Genomic DNA, 18,117 nt, shown 5'->3' with positions numbered 1-18,117 from the left:
GATTGATTTCTGGAGGGATTATGTGGCAAAGCAGCAGTGATCCTTGAGCGGAAATTGAAACTTGACCTGTGGGGTAGGTAAAAGAAAAGGCAAGACATCTGGTTGCTGTGCTGATTGTGCTTGTGGCACTGTATGTACAGGAGATTAATCCTGTGCTTTGGGACTCCTGCAGTGCTGGTATGGTTTCTTGCTTTTCTCTGAGTATCAAAGGATGAAGCCTGACTGAAGTGCCAGGGCTCTGATGCTCACAGTAACCACTTACCTAGAGCCTTGTGTAACAGTTCAAGGCTAAATTAATCACGAGAATTTAGCAAGGCATTTTCTCTTGGGTCAAGTCAGCAGGAGCCTCAGGGTGAATGTGTAGCTCTCCTGGTGACAGAGCAGCAGAGTCCAAACCTTGTGACACCCATGAGATTCACATGTCTGGAGTCAACACTGAGTTCCCATGCAGTGGGAGCAGAGGCAGCAGGAGGAGAAGGTGGGAACTGAGCCATGGAGGTTCCCAGCTGCACACCCGCAGGGGTGCTCCTCAGCCTCCGCTGCCCTGGTCCAAGCTGGGGCCGGGCCTCCTGCCCCGTGCCAGGTTTGCTGCCTGCTGCTGCTGCTGTTTGACTTGAACAAGCACCTCTGGAACTGCTCCTCCTGTCCTGGTAGAAAACAGCCAGGAACCGAATTTCCCTTCTATCGGGAATTCCGAAAATAGCTTTGTCCACTTCAGAGGAAAAAACATAAATGTTGTCATGACGTGACTGTACTGACCTTGCTGAGGCATGGATGTACCAAGTTTCACCACCCTCTACGCAGGTCAGGCCAGCCGGGTGCCTCCCTGACAGGACCCTATTGCCTGGCTCTGTGCTGCTCGAGAGTGTCTGTCAGGACCAGGCTGAAGATTTTCCTGCCACGTCCTGAGCACTCTATGTTTTTTTTTTTTAAATGGGTGTATCACTTCCACATCCGATGACTGTGCAATAGCACAGCCCTGTGTCTGCCTTCAGTTAGTGCTGTTGGTGAAGCCTGGCTCCTTGTTCTGTGTTCCCTGGGCTGGCGGTGTGGAGTGCAGTGTGGGGGTTCACCCCTGCCTGCTCTTACAAGGCTGATGGGCTACTCTTGAGGAGCATTTCTACGCTTCAGCCAGCTGCCCAGTGCTGAATTTCATGTTCTGTGAGATTACATCTAAATACCTGAAATAATGTGTTTTCTCTCCTCTTCCCAGAGCCCATCTTCAGTGCTGCAGGCTAGAAGTTCCCTCTAACAAAAGAAGTAGGACATTGCTCCATCACTGCTAGTGCACAGCCACAGCTCTTCCCACACGTGCTGCGTCGCTGCCAGGAGCAGCCCTTGAGGCTGTGGTCGCCCCACGCTGGCTTTTACAAGCCAAAGGAGAGGGACATTGCAGAAGGATGGGTGTGCAGTTTGGCTCTGCCCTGGCTCCATTGTTAGTAAGCAAGTGCTTAACACAGAGGGACCGGGCTGTGCCAGACAGTGGTCATTGATTATTTTTTTTGTCCTCCTCTTCTGCTGTCACAGTTTGACAAGAAGGGCTGGTCTTTGCGGTGGAGTTGGCTTGGTGCACCCCGAGCCTACCTTTCCCTAGCTGAGTGATCAGCCGGTGGGGACCGAGCAGCGCTCCTCTCTGGCAGTCAGAGCTCTGCATTCTGCTGCCAGCTTCACCCCGAGCTGCTGCTGCCGCCTGCCTGGAGAGGAGGTTAGAGCTGCCTGTGGTTCACAAGCCAGGGGAAGAAACACTTTGGTTTCATTCTAGGTCTTGAAAGGGCAAAGATGTGCATTGCTCTGCTGCACACCAGATGTGAGATGTCCTGTGTGCTATTTTTCCTCTTTCAAGGGTGTCATAGAGGCTGGGGTTTACTCTAGGCATTTCCAGGGACTGCGTGGAAAGGGAGCGGGACAATCAGGAAGGACAGGGGCAAAATAAGGTTGGCGTGGCTGTCTTTGGAAAGTTTGCACACAGACCAACCTGAGCCAGTGGCTCTGGGTGTGTCATGTGGCACATCTGCTGGACACAAATGTGTCCTCTCTGTGGCCTGTCATTTCTGGTTTGATGATTCTGGGTAGGAGAGGAGCCAAGATGAGCAACTGTAGGAGAGGCAGAGGAAGCGAAGTATAGGACCAGTTGACCCTCCTTCAACACTTTGAGAGCTATAGAGTTGTCCAGGCAGTCTTAAGATGCTCTCTGTAGCCAAGACCTGCTCTTCTGGGTTTCTTTTCTTAAACCACTCTCTGCATTCCCAGGCATGGCCTCCTGACTGGAGTTCCTCCCTGGCTGCCAGTCCTGAGAGCGAGTGTGATGTGTGAGAGCTCAAGGCGCTCAGGAGACAGCGGCTCCTTGTTCCTCTCTGCACTGTCAGCACTGCTCTTGGGGCCATGATCAACACTGTGGTTTTGTTGCGACCAAACCATTGTTGACTTCATCTGTGATCCAAGTTCGGAAGAATGCTCTGATTTGGTACAGTGGGCTTGTGGGGACACAGCATGTCTCTATGTACCCATTGAAGATGCTTGTGGTTGTTGGCCATGTGGCCTGTGGTCCCCAGTCAAGGATTTACTAAGCCATGAGTATTCATGGAGATTGGACAGGATTTGCTTGCAGCGATTGTGGTTTATGGTGTGGAAGGACTGGTGAAACCTCTGTGTTATCCCAAGTAAGTTTGGATGCATCTTTGGGCTGCCCAGTGCAGACAGTGTGGTACCTTCATTGCTCCTTGGTCATGCACAAGCTGCAGACCACAGTGGTGAAGTCCTCCAGTGGGGAAAGCAGGGATTAGGGATTGTGAATCTCAGAGGAAAAAAAAACCAGTGTCATGAGCATGGCTTGACCTGCTGATGGGCTGGGAGGATGTTATAGGATTATTGTCTCCCTGAGGAATGGAGCAACACTGCAAAGCAGGGGCAGAGCTGCCAAACAGGGATGTGTTCTGAGAGTTGCCAATTCTTGTCACACCTGGGGCTCAGTCCAGACCCTCTGCTTGACTGTTACAGGCAGAGACGATTGGGAACAAAACCCAGGGGGTGTAATTTAAGGATGCTGCTGGCAGAGCAGGGTGGTTTGGAAAAAGGCTTTGTGCATGTAATATGGCAGGAGTTTTCCTGCTCTGGGATTGTTTCCCAGCTCTCCTCCATTTATTTTTCTCAGCCTTTAGGACCTTGTGCTTGCAACTCCTGAGATCGCCTTCCCTCAGCCTGCAGGATGGCAGCATAGGTAGAACACTGTTCTTTTTCCTTCTTCTTTCCTTTTTTTATCAGCATGTGGTGTGTTTCTAAGATCTTTCCAGTCTCACAGCTGCCACCAATAGGCCACTGGAACCCTTGCAGTAACTTGGTACCTTATAACAGAACCTGGTGTCAGCCATGCTTGGGGTGCATGGTGGAGGCCCTGGGTGGTGGCCTGAGGTGACCAGGGCAGACCTTGCATATCAGGTGCTGTCTGGAGCTGCTGCCAGAGACCTGTGGTTCCCAGAAAAGCAGCAGGAGCTCTGGCTGGGGGTGAGGTGGGAGTGTGGCTGCAGTCTGCGTCCTTCCCTGTTTGTGAGCAGAAAGCTGCTCGGGAACCTGTGTGGCAAGTGGCAGGTTCCTCCAGCACCACCAGTGTTGCCATCTTGTGTGACTTTATTATAGGCGGTGTGATATTAACCCCCTAGTTTCTGGAATCATATGATTATAAGAGATTATCAGCTTTTGTCTGTTTCAAATAAATTCCTGTTCAGTTTCTATGGCAGCACAGAAAAGCGGGAAAGCAGGTCTTATATGTAGGTTCAGAATCCAACCTTGAGATTTAAATGATTTTTCTGTGCATGCTAGGCCGTTGCTGGGCTGGGTACTTGTGCTTAACAAATACACGTATTACACTTATTTATTTTGAAATGTCTTCAAAGCTGAAAAGGTTGCTGTATGGTCCAGAATACATCAGCTGCTATTCCAATTGGATTCAGAGATGAGGCTGCAGTATCGCCTGGACTAGACAACAGATGGACCTGCACCACGTGGAGGCAGATCCACGTCAACCAGGGCTAGGATCTGGGGCTTAAGTTTGGACTCGGCTTTTGGGGTGTTTTTCAGACCCTTTAGACCTTCGCATGCACGACCAGAAGCAGCACGTTTTTGCTGAGAGCAGATTTCCTTGCAGCAAACCTTTGTCTTGGCTGCATCAGTCAGGATGTCTAAGAAACCCTCCAGCTGAATAAGCCCATCTGACAAAAGGAGTCAGACTCATGGCTGGGACAGCATCCGGTACGTGCGCAGCCTCTCCGCGGGATGCTGGCAGAGTGAGAGACAAGAGACATGTCCCCTGGCCCGCAGCCGCGGTGGCTTTTGTGCTGTCCTTGCCGGCAGGCTCCTCCCGCGGCACGGCACGAGTGCAGGCAGGAAATCCCGGGCAGCTGCCGTGGGAGCCATCGCCTCTCCGCTCTCCTCACCTCTCTCCTTGCCTTGCCGGGCTGCGAGGCGAGCTGAGCCAGCCCTGCGTGTGTGTGCATGCGTAGGCGGGGGGGCTGCCGCATGGATTTAGCGAAGGCTGGGAGGGAACACATGGGTTGGGTTTTTTTTTCTTGGCCCGCGGTGGCTGTCCGTCCTGCCGGTCGCGGTTATGGATTCAATCATTATTCAGGAGCGGTTAGTGGAGCGGCTGCTTTCTCCCCGAACGCAGGCACAGCGAAGCCACCCGGCCAAGCTGAAGGTACGGGGATGTATTTATAGCGCTGTGCAAGCCGGGGAGCAGCGGGGACAGGAGGGGGAGGATGGTGCCCGAGCAGACGTGTGCAGCACAAGATGAGACCTCTGAGGAGCAGAGGAGTGGAAAGACACTGGTAAGGGAGAGAGGATGGGGACAGGAGGAGGGGAGCAGCCCCTGCAGGAGCAGAGCCAAGGGGCACGATGGACAGCTGGGAGATGCACGACATATTTTTGTGCGGTTATTTGATGCAGTGATTCCCGACTGAATGGCGTGTGTGTCCGTGGGGGGGCTCGGGGCAGGAGTAAGAGCTGCGTATGTGCTCAGACGCAGTCTGGTTTGTGTTATCATGTTAACACTGTCTCTCACCAGCCTCTTTTCTTTCTGCAGCAGCAAATGCTGGTGGGCTAGTGGTTTTGCTGAGACTCCCATGCTCAGCACCAGGCCTGAGGAAACAGATGTACATGGGAGATGCCCCAGGGGCTGCTTGCGTTATGAATTTATGCAGCTTCCTGGCAATGAAAGGAAGCAAAGGGTCTGCTTCTCCTCTGGGGCTGGGCTGTGCTCGTTCGTGCGGACGCAGATGTGGCGGCTGTGCCTGGCCAGAGGGGAGCGACTGGAGGAAGGGCTGCCCTGGAGGCAGCAACACCAAGAGAGCCCCCCGCAAAGAACTGGAGGCACCAAGATCCCAGCAGAAGGTCGAGAATTTCTGGGATTTGCTCCAGACCTGGGGTAGAGGCTATTCTTCAAATTTTCTGTGGTCCCATGGTGCTTGATTTTAGCCCTTTGGAATATACCCAGCAAGGCTCCATTTATCCTCAGGCTGAAGGGTGAATTCACACAGGGTCTGTATTGGTTTAAACAGTGTGTCCACCAAGCAGGTGAGGAGGGAGGGAGGGATGGCAGGAACGATGAAGGCCATGCTGTGTACCTTGGCTTGGAGGTGCAGACAGCCCTGCGGACACCTCCATACCAGGGATGGCTTCTCCCCTGTGCAACAGATCCCAAATGTTTCTGCCCCCAACAGGAAGAGGATGTGAATCCACCAGTGCTTTGTTCGTTGGCTTGAACTCCCAGGGAGAGCACTGCCTGCCAGGGGGCCTTGGCCACCTCGGCTGGGTGGTGAAGCATGTGAGGTCATGATGTGTTGCTGTGATGTCCAGTGAACCAGCGAGCGTGTGCTGAGGGAGAAGTCAGACATGTTTTGCTTGGCATGGAGTGCTTTGGCTTGTAACAGGGCCCCAAAGATCGGCCACATCTGTTGGTGTCCTCTGCTGCCATGTGTGGGCGCGTTCCCAGGCACGTGTGAGTGGAATGCTGGGGGCAACAAAGGCGTCACGTGGAGGAGGCGACGGGGAGAAGGGCTCCTCACGCCGGAGTGCCGCTGGCTCTGCTGCCCGGGGCCCGTTCCTGACAGCTGGGGCTGGCCAGGGAAGCAAAGTGCAGCGACAGGCTGTCCCAGCCTGTGTCAGCTTGATGGGAGCTGGCTCACAAGGGTCAGGAGCACATAGGAGGGGGCTGTGGTGCCTCCAGGAATTCCCTCGGTCCAAGTCTCTCATCTAAATAATGGATTTTAGCTTTTCACAACCCAGAAAGCCACCTGCATCCCTTAGTAGCCCTTGCAGTCCTCTACACCCTCTTCAGCGCCCCCCATCCTGTACACAGTCACTCTGTAGATAGCATCTGTGGCCCATTGGAGGGAGGCATGGCTGGGGACAGAGCTTTTCCCCGTGCCTCTGGCTGCGTCCCACTGCGAGGGAAGCTCTGCTCTTGGTATCGCGCTCAGCTCTGACCTCCCTTAGTGCAAGGGAAATGACTCCATGATTCTTGGGTAAAGGGCAGTGTCCTGCGCCAGCTGGGAATTGCTAATTTTAAATGTTACGATTCCACCGGGCTATGCAGAGGTAACCAAAGGTACCAGAGGTTTCTTGGTTGGGCTGAGCAGAAACGAGAGATCAGGTTTAGCCAGTTACACCTGGCTGAAGTAAGTGGAGTTGCACCAGAGCTCAGTTCCCTAGTGTCTTCATTGTCAGCCTTTAGTCATCTAGGTTAAAAACCAAAGAATGTAAGAGAAACACGCCCTGAGCCTCAGGTATGGTTTTATTAGCACATTACTAGTACTATTTTGCATATCAATTCAGCTGAGAGAGCAGGTGCTCGTTGTCTTTCCAGTCTGGTGAAGATCCAGGTGGGTCTTTTCCTGCTCTGACACACAACTTGGCTGTATGAGAAGTGCAAGGGGAAGGATGTTGTATATTTGTGCCCCTCACTGAGCAACACTGGTCCTTGCACTGTGGCTGAGGATGCCCAAAGATGCTCACATGGGTGGACATGCAGCCAGAGGCTGCTTAGGAGCTGCATGGCCCACCTGCAGCGTGGAAATAGGTGCAAGTCAGCATTGCCCTAAGCTTGACACACTGAACTTTTCTTTGAGCGTGTGCCTCAGGAATGGAGATAGTTAAACTTAGGAACACAGGTTTTCTGTGCTGTGCCTGGAGAACCAGTGCCAGAGAGCTGTGGGGTGAGGACAGCCATATAGCTGAAGGCATCTGTGGCTGGGTGGGAGCTGGGGCTGGTTTTGACAAACTCCTGCCTCTCTGGATTTGCCTGTGGTGTGAATCCCAGGGGTATGTTTATTTTAAGTAATGTTGGAAAGATGAGTCTTATGATGTCTCTAGCTCAGGCATTTGTGAACGGCTGCTTCCCCTTGGGTCTAGCTTGAAGAGTATGTGAGAAGGGAGTTGTTTACCAGGGTCCATGCCCACACTCCCTCTGTGATGGGGCCTGGCGAGGGGATGTGCTGCTGTGGGGGTGTGGGCTGTGAAGGCCTGGGGTGCTCAATGGGTGGATGGATGGAGCGAGTCAGCTGTGTGGCACACAGTTATGAACCATGTTTGCCTTTTGGGATGTACCCTGCACAAGCATCCAGCAATACCATATGTAAACCCTCACCAAAAGCATCTCGCCTGTGTTCTCAATTCTTTTGCATCTTCCCGCTTCCTGTGCTCCTTGAACTTCTGTCTCTTCAGAATAACACTAGAGATTACTCAGGATTTCCTCTTGCTTAGCCAGGAGTGGCTGTGACACAGCAGGAAATAATCCTGTCTGAGGTCAAACAGAAGCCAAGCCACCGTGCCTTCCTCTAGACATGGCTTGGGACACCATAAACCCAGGCGTGTTGGTTACGGAGAGCTGGCCATCACGTACCACACGTGCCTCTGGAGGGAGGGATGCAGAAATTGGTCTGAAAGACCAGGGGACAGGTGACATTTGGTGACTCTGCTGTGAAGGGACCCTGCAACAGTGCAGGAGAAGCAGAGTGAGGAAGGTTGTGTATCAGTAGCAGCCCCAGATGTGCTCTCTGGTGGGAGTGGTGGGATGTGCCTTTTCCCTTGTGCTCTCCATGCTGGGAGGCTGGTGGGAGCAGCCGAGCAGGGCTGTGGCTGGGAGGACGTGGCCTCCATGCCCACCTGCGGGAAGGGCAGAAGTCCCTGAGCCTCAAGGAACGGTGTGCCCTGCCCTACAGCACTGCCAGGGCAGGGACCAGCCTCTCCTCCACCCCCTGGCTCTGCCTTAGGGGCTTCTTGAGTCAACTCTGTGTCACTGTGTGGGGCTCAAGCAGGAGGGCTGGCATACCCTGACCTGCTCCCATCCACCTCTGCCCTGCAGGACCATGAGAAGCAGTACGTGGGCTTTGCCACTCTGCCCAACCAGGTCCACCGGAAATCCGTCAAGAAAGGTTTCGACTTCACCCTGATGGTCGCAGGTGAGACTGCCCATGGATGCAGGTGGCTGGGCCATATAGTGGGTGGGTGTAGGGGACCAGCTCTCCTCACTTCCCTTAAGTCAGACAGTTCCCTCAGGAGAAACGGGCCATCCCTGACCACTTGTAGCCCTCTCAAGCCAGCACCAAGTGTAGCTTCTCCTCCAACAGGGCAGCTGGTCTGCATGGTGAAGGCAGGGCCAGCCAGGGAAAGAAAGGGGAAGGAGGGTGGAGGAGCTGGGAGATCACATTTATGTAAGGATTGAGACATCTTACAGCAAAAGTCCTCCCACTGCTGGAAAAATATGATGCCCATAAACAGCATCTGACAGCTCATCTCTCTCATTTCCTCTGACTCAGGATTCAAAGCCTTGTTCAGAGTTTCATTTGTAAGTCAATTAGTGGGTCATGTTGCTTGCTTTTTCCTCCTCTCCTTTGCATTCTGTCAATCAGGAGAGTCGGGTCTGGGCAAATCCACGCTGGTCAATAGCCTGTTCCTGACAGACCTCTACAAAGACAGAAAGCTCCTCAATGCAGAGGGTAAGTTGGGGATAAAGGGGAGTGAACAGTTCTTGTGCCTGTGGATCTAGACTGTCCTAGGGACTAGTACTTTGGTTCCTTGCTTCAGCAGCAGCTACGAGCTTGGCCACGTTCCAGCCCTGTTTGTTGCTCTGCTCTCCTTTGGCTGCAGAGGTACTAGTATTTGAGCAAGAAGGCTTTGGCTGTGGGGCTCTTCTGTCCTGTGAAGGGAAGATGAGGCTGCAGAGCAATGCTATCTTGTTGGGTTGAGATGCTGAGATTTGTCTTTTGCTCTTGAGTGCTGTAGTGTGGAAGTGATTCCTCTTACCAAATGAGTGGAGAAAATGTTCAGGGCTACAAGCACTTCAGAGGTCTGTGTATCTTCTTGAGTCTGCCTGCTGGTGTCCTCCCACAGTACCACTGCCTTGAGGCTCCTTAGAGGGTAATCAGGGTTTTTTGAAAAACATGTTACTCCCTGTGCTCAGTGATAAGGAGGGAGCCAGCTTGTGATGGATGTGAGCAGGAATCCCCAGCTTTACTGCCTAGCTTTAACTCATGTGTTCTTGTTCAAAGAGAGAATCAGCCAGACTGTGGAGATTGTGAAGCACACGGTGGACATTGAGGAGAAGGGTGTCAAGCTGAAGCTGACCATAGTGGACACACCAGGCTTTGGAGATGCTGTTAACAACACTGAGTGGTGAGCAGGCCACTGCTGCCTTCTTCCCAGTCCTTGGCCACGTCTGTTTTCTGTGGATGCTTCACAGGAAGGGGATCTGGCAGTGGGAATGGGATGATGCTGCTTCATAGTCCCTAGGAGACACTGACCTGTTAAACGTGTGATCTTGTTTTGATTGAATTACCCTTCCCAGCTGGAAGCCCATCACCGACTACATTGACCAGCAGTTTGAGCAGTATTTTCGTGATGAGAGTGGCCTGAACCGTAAGAACATCCAGGACAACCGAGTGCATTGCTGCCTCTACTTCATCTCGCCCTTCGGGCATGGGTGAGAGTCCCCGCTCTGGGGCCAGGGCATGGTAGGGCTGTTGGCACATGAGAAGTTCTGTCTGGATGCTCTCCCTCAGCTGAGCATCATACCACCTCCCTCTCTGGTGTGACACTGTCTGTGATAGGGCAGAGCTGTTCTCCCTCAGGCCTGCAGCCTGTTTTGGAATTCAGGAGAAATAATGCCACATAGATTTATATCTTCTATCTAGCTAAGCCTGACTGATGGGTAGGAAAGGGAGTTTTAAGCTGTCCTCTGTCTGTGCCCCTTGCTGGCTCATGTGCCAGCCTCACCTGGAGCAGCGGGGGGATCGTGTTGTCTGCCTGCAGCACAGGGCAGCTGGAGGGAGCAAATACCGTGTGCCTGTGTGAGACATTCAGCAGCTAAAATCTGAGACAGGTTTCCTGAAGACACAGCCCCGGTTGAGGGCTGTCCCAGTGCTGCCCCATGCTCTTGTGACAGTGCTGTCCTTTTCCCTTCGTGCTGGGTTGGTGGGGGATCTGCCCAGTTTGTCCTTGCTAACCATGTACCTCCATGTCTCTGCTGCAGGCTCAGGCCAGTGGATGTTGAGTTCATGAAGGCTCTGCATGAGAAGGTCAACATTGTGCCCCTGATTGCCAAAGCTGACTGTCTGATCCCCTCTGAGATCCGGAAGCTAAAAGAGAGGGTGAGATGCTCTTTCTCTACAGGAGTATCCCTGATGTGCTGGCAGGGTTGGGCTGAGGAGGGAGGGGATATATATGTTAAATATATATATATATAGGTATATAGCATGTATGTGTGTATATATGTATCTTCACATTACCTGCAAATATAACTGCAGCAGTGCTCTACTGTGAGCGAGGAGGTGGTGTCTGCAGAGAGGCCAGCTCTAGAAGAATCATCAAATCCTTTCACTGTCCATAGGCTATAGCAAACCCGTGGTAGCACGAACATGGAATAAACCCAGCATTTCTGTATTGTTCAGTGTGGCATTCTTTTGTGTTTGTCTTGCATGGACACAGATCCGGGAAGAGATCGACAAATTTGGCATTAAAGTGTACCAATTTCCTGAGTGCGACTCTGATGAAGATGAGGAGTTCAAGCAGCAAGACAGAGAGCTGAAGGTAAGGAACCTGCTCAGCAGGGGACTGGCAAATTGAGCTCATGGATTTGGCAGTTGCTTCAGGAGCCAGAGCTGCCCTGTGTGTGCCAAAGGCCTGTGCTGCTGATACCCAGGGGACAGCCTATGTTGGCTCACATGGTAGATGGCCTGGAGAAGGTGCTGCTGTCCTTGCTGGTGCCATGAAGTCAAGTGTGGCATAAAGACATGGCATGTCTGCTCTCTCACCAGGCAGTGTCAGTCTTTCCTCAGTCTACTGCAGCCTGTATGTTTAAGATGGAGTCTGGGTTGTACAGCATTTGTAAGCACCTATTTCTGAGTGATGCCATCAGCAAGGAGGAGCACTTTGCGAGTGATGAGGCACAACTGTGATACATTAGTTGCATGGAGGGAGACAACATGATCATACAGACCTGGCTGGAGACCCCAGCAGGCCAGGCTTGACCCTCTCTCAAGCAGAGCCAGCCCTGTGTATGCATGCAGTATGGCCTTGTTTCTCCTGTCAGAGACATGCAATGGGCTTTGACTCCACTCTGAGCGGAGAGGAGCACAGCCTGTACATCCCTGCCTCAACATCGTCTCATTTGCTTGGTGTCTCAGCCTCTCTGCTCTGGCTTCCTTGTAGAGCTTCCCCTCAAAGAAGGGATGCAGGCACCTGCAGAGACACAGCCTCCCTCAGGACAGCTCAGAAGGTCAGGCTGGGAATTAGGCTGCTGGCAGATCCCATGCCTTAGGCTTTTCTCTGCAACTGTGTTGTGGTGTGCTGTGGCACACGTGGATGCCCCCGTGCCTTTCCTACCAGCACCTTCCTCCTCCTGCTCTGTTCCACTTGAGCTTGGCCCTTGGAGGAGGGATCCGAGGGCAGCCCCAGGCTGAGCTGGACTCAGCAATGCCTCTCATTCCAGGAGAGCGCTCCCTTTGCCGTCATCGGCAGTAACACTGTGGTGGAGGCGAAAGGCCAGCGTGTCCGTGGACGGCTCTACCCCTGGGGCATTGTGGAAGGTAAGCGCAGTGCCTGAGAACAGGCACTGTGAGCAAGGGGCCTTCAGCTAAACTGAATCTTAAACCCTCCTGCACTCCCTCTTTCTCTGCTGCTGCTCCTGTACGTGCTGGAGCCTATCCTGATGCACAATGTGTTTGTCTCTATCTTCCTTTCTAAAGGGAGAAATTTCATAAAGCCCATAAGCAGAATAACCCTGGAATGGCTTTTGCTGCTGTTGCTGACTCCCTCATGCTGGCACATTGCTTTAAGGTGTTGCGGCTTTAGATCTCCAATGCCTGTGTGTGCATCCATCGGCTGGTACCGGCTGCTTGGGGCTGCCCAGCTGCTGGCTCTGCCCTCTAGCTGGCTCTGGAGGAGGCTGTGCCTGTCGGGGTGCTGGCATTTGGCAGTGGGATCAACTTTGTGAAACCCTGGGGCTGACACAGCCAGCTTTCCCCAGCCCTGCAGAAAGGTAAACGGAGATCACCATGGCAAGCACACTGCTACTGAGCACAGCCCTTCCACGCAGGGTCCTACTGTGCTGTCTGGAGCCTGGTTCCCCGTGCTAACAGCAGCTTTTTCAGCTCTCCAAAGCTCCCAGCTTTGCCCCTTAGGGTCTGATTTTGCCTTCAGGGGCCTTTCGATCAGTCCTAAGTTCTGAGGACATGAGCAGTTTGCCTCCAGCACTGGCTATACTCACTGTGGTTATAGCAATGACATCCCATGTACCCCAGAGCAGCATCCTCTTTCAAGACTCTGCTGCACATGCTTAATTAATCCTCTTTCTCAGAAAAAGTCCTGTGAACACAGTGACTTCAGCAGCCTGGCCTCAGTGTCTAGAAGCATGGAGCATCAGCAAGGCCAGGGCCAGGGGTGACCCCCAGGCAGTGGTGGGAGGGAGCGAGAGGAGGATGAGGAAGGAGACCTGTGGCATATTTTAGTCTAGCCTGAAGGTGGGAAAGGGGCTTCCTGGACAGGGCTGGTGAGATGTGGCATCCAGGTACTCTCCTGTTGTTGCTTCCACAGTGGAAAACCAGGCACACTGCGACTTTGTGAAGCTGCGGAACATGCTGATCCGGACACACATGCATGACCTGAAGGATGTCACTTGTGATGTCCACTATGAGAACTACCGAGCTCAGTGCATCCAGCAAATGACCAGGTGGGTCCCCACTGTTTTAACCAGAGGCAGCAGGAATGTCTTTATCTCTGTGAATGGGAGGTTGCTGTCAGAATGGCTCATCAGTCAGGAGGCTGTGTGTCTGCTGGGGACATGCTGGGCTGCAGCCTGTGGAATGGCACTGGGAAGTAAAATAGCAAATCCAAGCATGTCTCCTACAGTCTGAACGCATGGAGGGGTTGCTTCTGAGAATCCATCCTCCTGTCTGAGCATTCCCCATGCAGGTCTTGGGAAATAGGCCTGGAAATTCTTTTGAATTGCTGTTCCTAGCACTGGGTGAAATATATCCAGCCTTCATGAAGCCAAGGATAAACCCTTTCTGTGGTGGGTAGTAGCTGTGTGCATTGCAAAGAGGAAGGCATTCTGCAGCCTGCAGTTCTGTCCAAATGACAGCACGACCCTTGGGATGCTGCTGTTTCTCAAACAACAGAGCTCAGGCAATTAGCAAGGCTCTTAATACATCTCCAAAGATTTCTCTGCATTGTCTTCCCATTGCATCTGATTCTCTGTGGTTTTAGTCACAATTATCAGAAAACAGAAGAATGCTCATGGGTTTCTCATTTGGAACCTTTTATTTTTTCCATTGTCCCTTCCATGACTGAAATACTGGTGAAAAATTGTAGGTTTAAGTAGGTCTTGGCTCATCTGCTGTAAACCCTCCCCTGGGCTGGCTGGGTAGCACTGTGCTGCCACGTTGCAGAGCAGAAGTGGCTGTACTTTACCAGGGAGCGGTCCTGCGTGTGTGCAGTGTGTGGCACATTCTGTTCACACATGTATCTGAGTACTTTTGCATAGCAGACGAGCCTGTCTTTTTCAACAGCGAGGATATGGAGTCCCAAAATAACTATGTGAAATGCTAGAGATCTGTGAGAAGTGTCACAGCTGCTCTTTAGGTAGGCTATGTATCTATTAAAAGAAGAACACGATGAAAAAGCAATTGTTCAGCTTAAGCAAAGCTGAAGTTTGGTACCATTTCTCATACCATGGCTAACTCCAGTGAACAAGTCTCAGAAAACGCTGTGGCCACTTCTCGCAATGGGATAAGGGTCGTTGTCTAGAGAGATGTTTTGGGAGGAGATCCCAAGCTCCAGGGCTGGAATTGACTCAATAACAAGCCAGTGGTGACTCCAAGTGGTGAATAACTGCAAGTGGCATCTTGAATTCCCAGTTTCAGCCCAGGTGACTTTGGATACCGCTACCACCACCTTCTCACCTATGAAGAGCTCTGACTTTTGGAAGAAAGTCACCTCTTTTCTCTGTCCCCTGCCTGCACTTATGTGCACCTCCAGTCCTCACTGCAATGCTGCTGTGCCTGTTGTGTCAAATGTCTCTCACCTCCTGACTATGAGGGCCGGCTTAGTCATCAGACTTGCAGCAATTGAAGTGCTCCCTGGGTTTTATCTTCCTGGAAAAAAAAAGAACCATGGTGAGCGTGTGGTACCTTAGGGATGCTGATAGTTTGTGTTGATGCTGTGTATATATGTAAGCATATGGACAGGTGAGCCGAAGTAGACTGGATAAATTGCCTGTACATGTGTCTGCTAAGCTTGCCATTGCAGTTACAAAAGGTGGGCAGAAACATTTGCAAGCCTGCTTTGGGTTTTCTCTGTTAGCTAACCACAGGCTTCTCTTTTGAAAACTTTTACTGACTTCTGTTTCATTCTGTATGCAAGCGCATCCCACACCTCTGGGCTAGATTGCCCCACAGCCCCTCCACCTGGCTGGGTGCATGATGCCATCTTGCTGACAGGTCTGCTATCGTGAGTGACAGCCATGGTGACACTAAAGCCAGCCAGCCTGAACCACAACTGACTGCACTTCTTCCCTCTCTGTCTCTCCAGCAAGCTGACTCAGGACAACAGGATAGAAAGCCCGATTCCCATCCTGCCTCTCCCAACACCAGACACTGAGACAGAGAAGCTGATCAAAATGAAGGATGAGGAGGTGAGACCCCTTTTCTGCCTGGGCCTCCTTGGTGTTAGAGCTGGAATCTGAGGAGTTTCTCCCAGATGGCCCCATAGAGGCTGTCCTGGGGCTTCCCGCTCCTGCCTCCCACCATCACAGGCTGCTGGTGGGGAGGACACACGGATCACTTTTTTGACTATTTCTTCTCTGTCTCATGCAGTTACGGCGGATGCAAGAGATGCTGCAGAAGATGCAGCAGCAGATGCAGGATCAGTGAGAGGAAGGTACTCGGAGGGCAGAGGGAATTCCCCAGTGACCATCTGAGGCCTGGCAAGAGCTGTGGACGTTTAGAAAAGGTTTCCTGTTGTATAGAGACTTGTGGGCAAGAGCTGCACCCGCACCCTCTAATTTATTAGCAGCAATGCTGGCTTTGCGGTCAGCTGGATTGTGGAGGAGGCTGTTCACTTAACAGTTTACTGATGTGTATTTCTTTTTTATTAATTATTCTTTCTTTTCTTTTTTCTTTTTTTTTTTTTTTTTTAAAAGAAAATAGCCTGGGAAGTCTCTAAGGCATCCTAGAAAAGAAAAACAGAAAAGAAAAAGATCTCCCTTTCCCATGTACTAATCTGTTGTTAGGGAATGCTCTGGTATTTAAAGTCCTGGTTTCTCTGATGTACGAACTTGAAGACTATCTGTGTCAATGCACGTAACTGTTTACTCCCAACTGAAGTGCTGTGCTCCCCTCGCCGTTCCCCTTGTCTGGGACCAGCACCAGTGTTGTAAAGGCAGCCGTACCCTCCGGTGAGCGTGACCTGTGCTGCTCGGGCTCCTCAGCCTGGGGCCAGCTCTGGCACAGAGAGCTGGCGCTGCGGCTTTCTCTGTGCACTGACCTGCTCAGGGGTCCTGATGGTTGCCTGGTTTCCTGCTTGAGTTTTTCTGAAGTGCTTTTATTTAATTGGTTGGGGTTTTTTTTTTCTGTCAAGAAACTCCAGGATATTTACACTGAACAGCAAGGGACTGAGTCTCTTGAGGTCAGCTGGAAGAAGACGGCTTTTAATGCTCTCAGTTATGTCTTTCTGGCAGAAAGCATGAGTTGCCGACTGTTGCCTGCAAGGAGATGATGGGAGTGAGCACCTTCACAGCCATGCTTTCCTCCCACAGCAGGCTGGAGGTGTTGGTAGGAGAACCCCAGGGCCTTGCAGTAGCTGAGTGAGGGTATCTCATGGTTTAGCTCTGATCATCCAGTTGCAGTGTCTCCAGTGTCTGCTCTGAAAAGCACCATGGCAGCCAGAGTGCTTGGCTGGGACTGCTTTGGAGGGAGTAAAAACCTGAGGGCTGAAATCCAACCCCAAATGCAGAGCTTTGCCCTACCCCCAGACTTTGCGGTCCCACAACTGCTTTGCTGGCTCTGAGCTTCTCCTGGGGAAAGGGGCAGTTTTTGTAGGCCTGTACTGGAGATGTGCAGCTGCCTGTCTAGGCAGGTGTTGGCTCAGCCTGGCAGGTGCAGGATTGTCCCTGCATGGACAGCAGATTTGGCACTTGCTCCCCTGCCCTTCCCTTGGGACTCAGCCCTTCTCCCCCTTCCCCCGTCCGAGGCTTTTCCTGTCTCAATGCTGGGAAGACTGGTGGATCTGCTGGGTGGAGATAAGAGCACTCTGGGCAGCAGCTTCTGTCCTGTTCTTGCTTCCTGCGGTATTTTTAACTTTAGTCCAGCCAGAGCAGAGCCGCGGGTTGTGATGCCTGGCAGGGCGGGCCTCACCAGCAACACTGCCGCGCTCACGGGGAATCAGGGCTGTTGGAGGGAGAGACAATTGTCTCTTCTCTCCGATCCAGGGAGTGTTGCCATGGGCTGGTCCCTTCTGCTCCTCTGGCTCCTGGCCCAATTCCTCTGTCCCCTTTCCCCCTTTGTATCTTCTCCTCCATCTGTGGCTCTCCCCAGTAGAGCTCCCTGGGTAGGAAGCAGTGTTGGCCAGGAATAGCCAAGCCCTTTATTCTGTTATTAGGTGCTGTGTTTGTCTGATTCCCCTGGTGGGGCTTTAGATTCCTGATCAGAGCTTGTCCAAGTGGTAAATAGGTTGGCTGGTTTCGGTTATTCACTGTACAGAGCCTCTGCTTAGCCAGAAAATGGGCTGCAAGGGGCAGGGGAGAGACACTGGTGGTGCGGAAGGACAAAGCGAGGGTGGAAGCCCCTTGCAGAAATATGCAAGCTGGGCAAGAGCCATGTCCAACAATGCTTTGGTTTTCTTCTTTCATTCTCTCCTGTGTTGGGTTTATGAGTGACAGTGGCAGTGCCAGCCTAGGAGAGGGAAAGGGTTCAGCTCATCTTCAATAACATGCAGGACCAAGGAGGAAATAGAACCTTTTTTTGTGCAATGTGCTTATATGAGCAGTGGAGTAGCCTGAAACAGGAGCTTCCTCCTGGTTCTCTGGAGCTGGTTTGCTGCTGTCTGAAGCAGGAGGACTGCTGAGTTCTCAGCTTTATCCGTGCTAGCATAATGGGAAACAGCTTGCAGAACCTGTCCTCTCTCTTTTCTTACACTTGTCTGTGAGGAGGACGTTCTATGGCGAATGAGCCCTTTCTAGGTAGAGGTGTCCCTCTTTCAAACACGTTCATTTATAGAAGATAAAGGAGGCCCTTACCCTTTAGCATGGCCACGGAGGAGCTGACAGCTTTTATCCTGGGCTGTGTGAAGGTGAGAGCACAGGGTACTCTGGTCACAGGCAGGTGGGATTGCCGAGGGTGACTCTGCCCCTGTCCCTCTGGGTGAGGAAGTCTCCATCAGCTCAGCACACATGGCTCCCACATCAAGTCAATAGTCACAAGTCTGTACTCTACAGAGGGCTGAAGCCTTCGGCTGCCAGCTGGCAAAGATGGTTCAAGTTGCACTTGGGAAAAAAATGCACAGGAGGCACTAGAGACAGCTTCTACTGAGGGACAGTGGTACTGCTGAAATCAGATTCCTGTGTAGAAGGTTTGC

At 52.1% G+C, this 18,117-nt stretch overlaps 1 protein-coding gene across 4 annotated transcripts in view; it reads left to right on the top strand.

The window, feature by feature from the left end:
* The window catches only part of SEPTIN5 (septin 5), a gene marked incomplete at its 5' end in the record, with an annotated part of 39,025 nt that extends 22,880 nt beyond the window's left edge, over positions 1–16,145 (top strand). For 2 of the 4 annotated variants that reach the window (XM_080355406.1, XM_080355405.1), the window contains 10 exons: positions 8,354–8,450; positions 8,901–8,987; positions 9,540–9,663; positions 9,836–9,970; positions 10,520–10,637; positions 10,975–11,076; positions 11,978–12,074; positions 13,081–13,216; positions 15,076–15,178; positions 15,360–16,145. In XM_080355406.1, coding sequence (XP_080211532.1) covers positions 8,354–8,450; positions 8,901–8,987; positions 9,540–9,663; positions 9,836–9,970; positions 10,520–10,637; positions 10,975–11,076; positions 11,978–12,074; positions 13,081–13,216; positions 15,076–15,178; positions 15,360–15,416 — 1,056 coding nt within the window. In that variant the 3' untranslated portion in view covers positions 15,417–16,145. Of the gene's footprint in view, positions 1–4,600; positions 4,691–4,751; positions 4,821–8,353; positions 8,451–8,900; positions 8,988–9,539; positions 9,664–9,835; positions 9,971–10,519; positions 10,638–10,974; positions 11,077–11,977; positions 12,075–13,080; positions 13,217–15,075; positions 15,179–15,359 lie in introns of those variants that run through there. The other 2 variants (XM_080355403.1, XM_080355404.1) reach the window with 2 other exon arrangements.
* Between the last annotated feature and the right edge of the window lie 1,972 nt (positions 16,146–18,117).

Source organism: Nesoenas mayeri, assembly GCF_963082525.1.
Source record: "Nesoenas mayeri genome assembly, chromosome: 17".
Taxonomy (NCBI): Eukaryota; Metazoa; Chordata; class Aves; order Columbiformes; family Columbidae; genus Nesoenas; species Nesoenas mayeri.
Note: the sequence above shows the minus strand (reverse complement) of the source record. Positions and strands in the feature narration are given on the sequence as shown.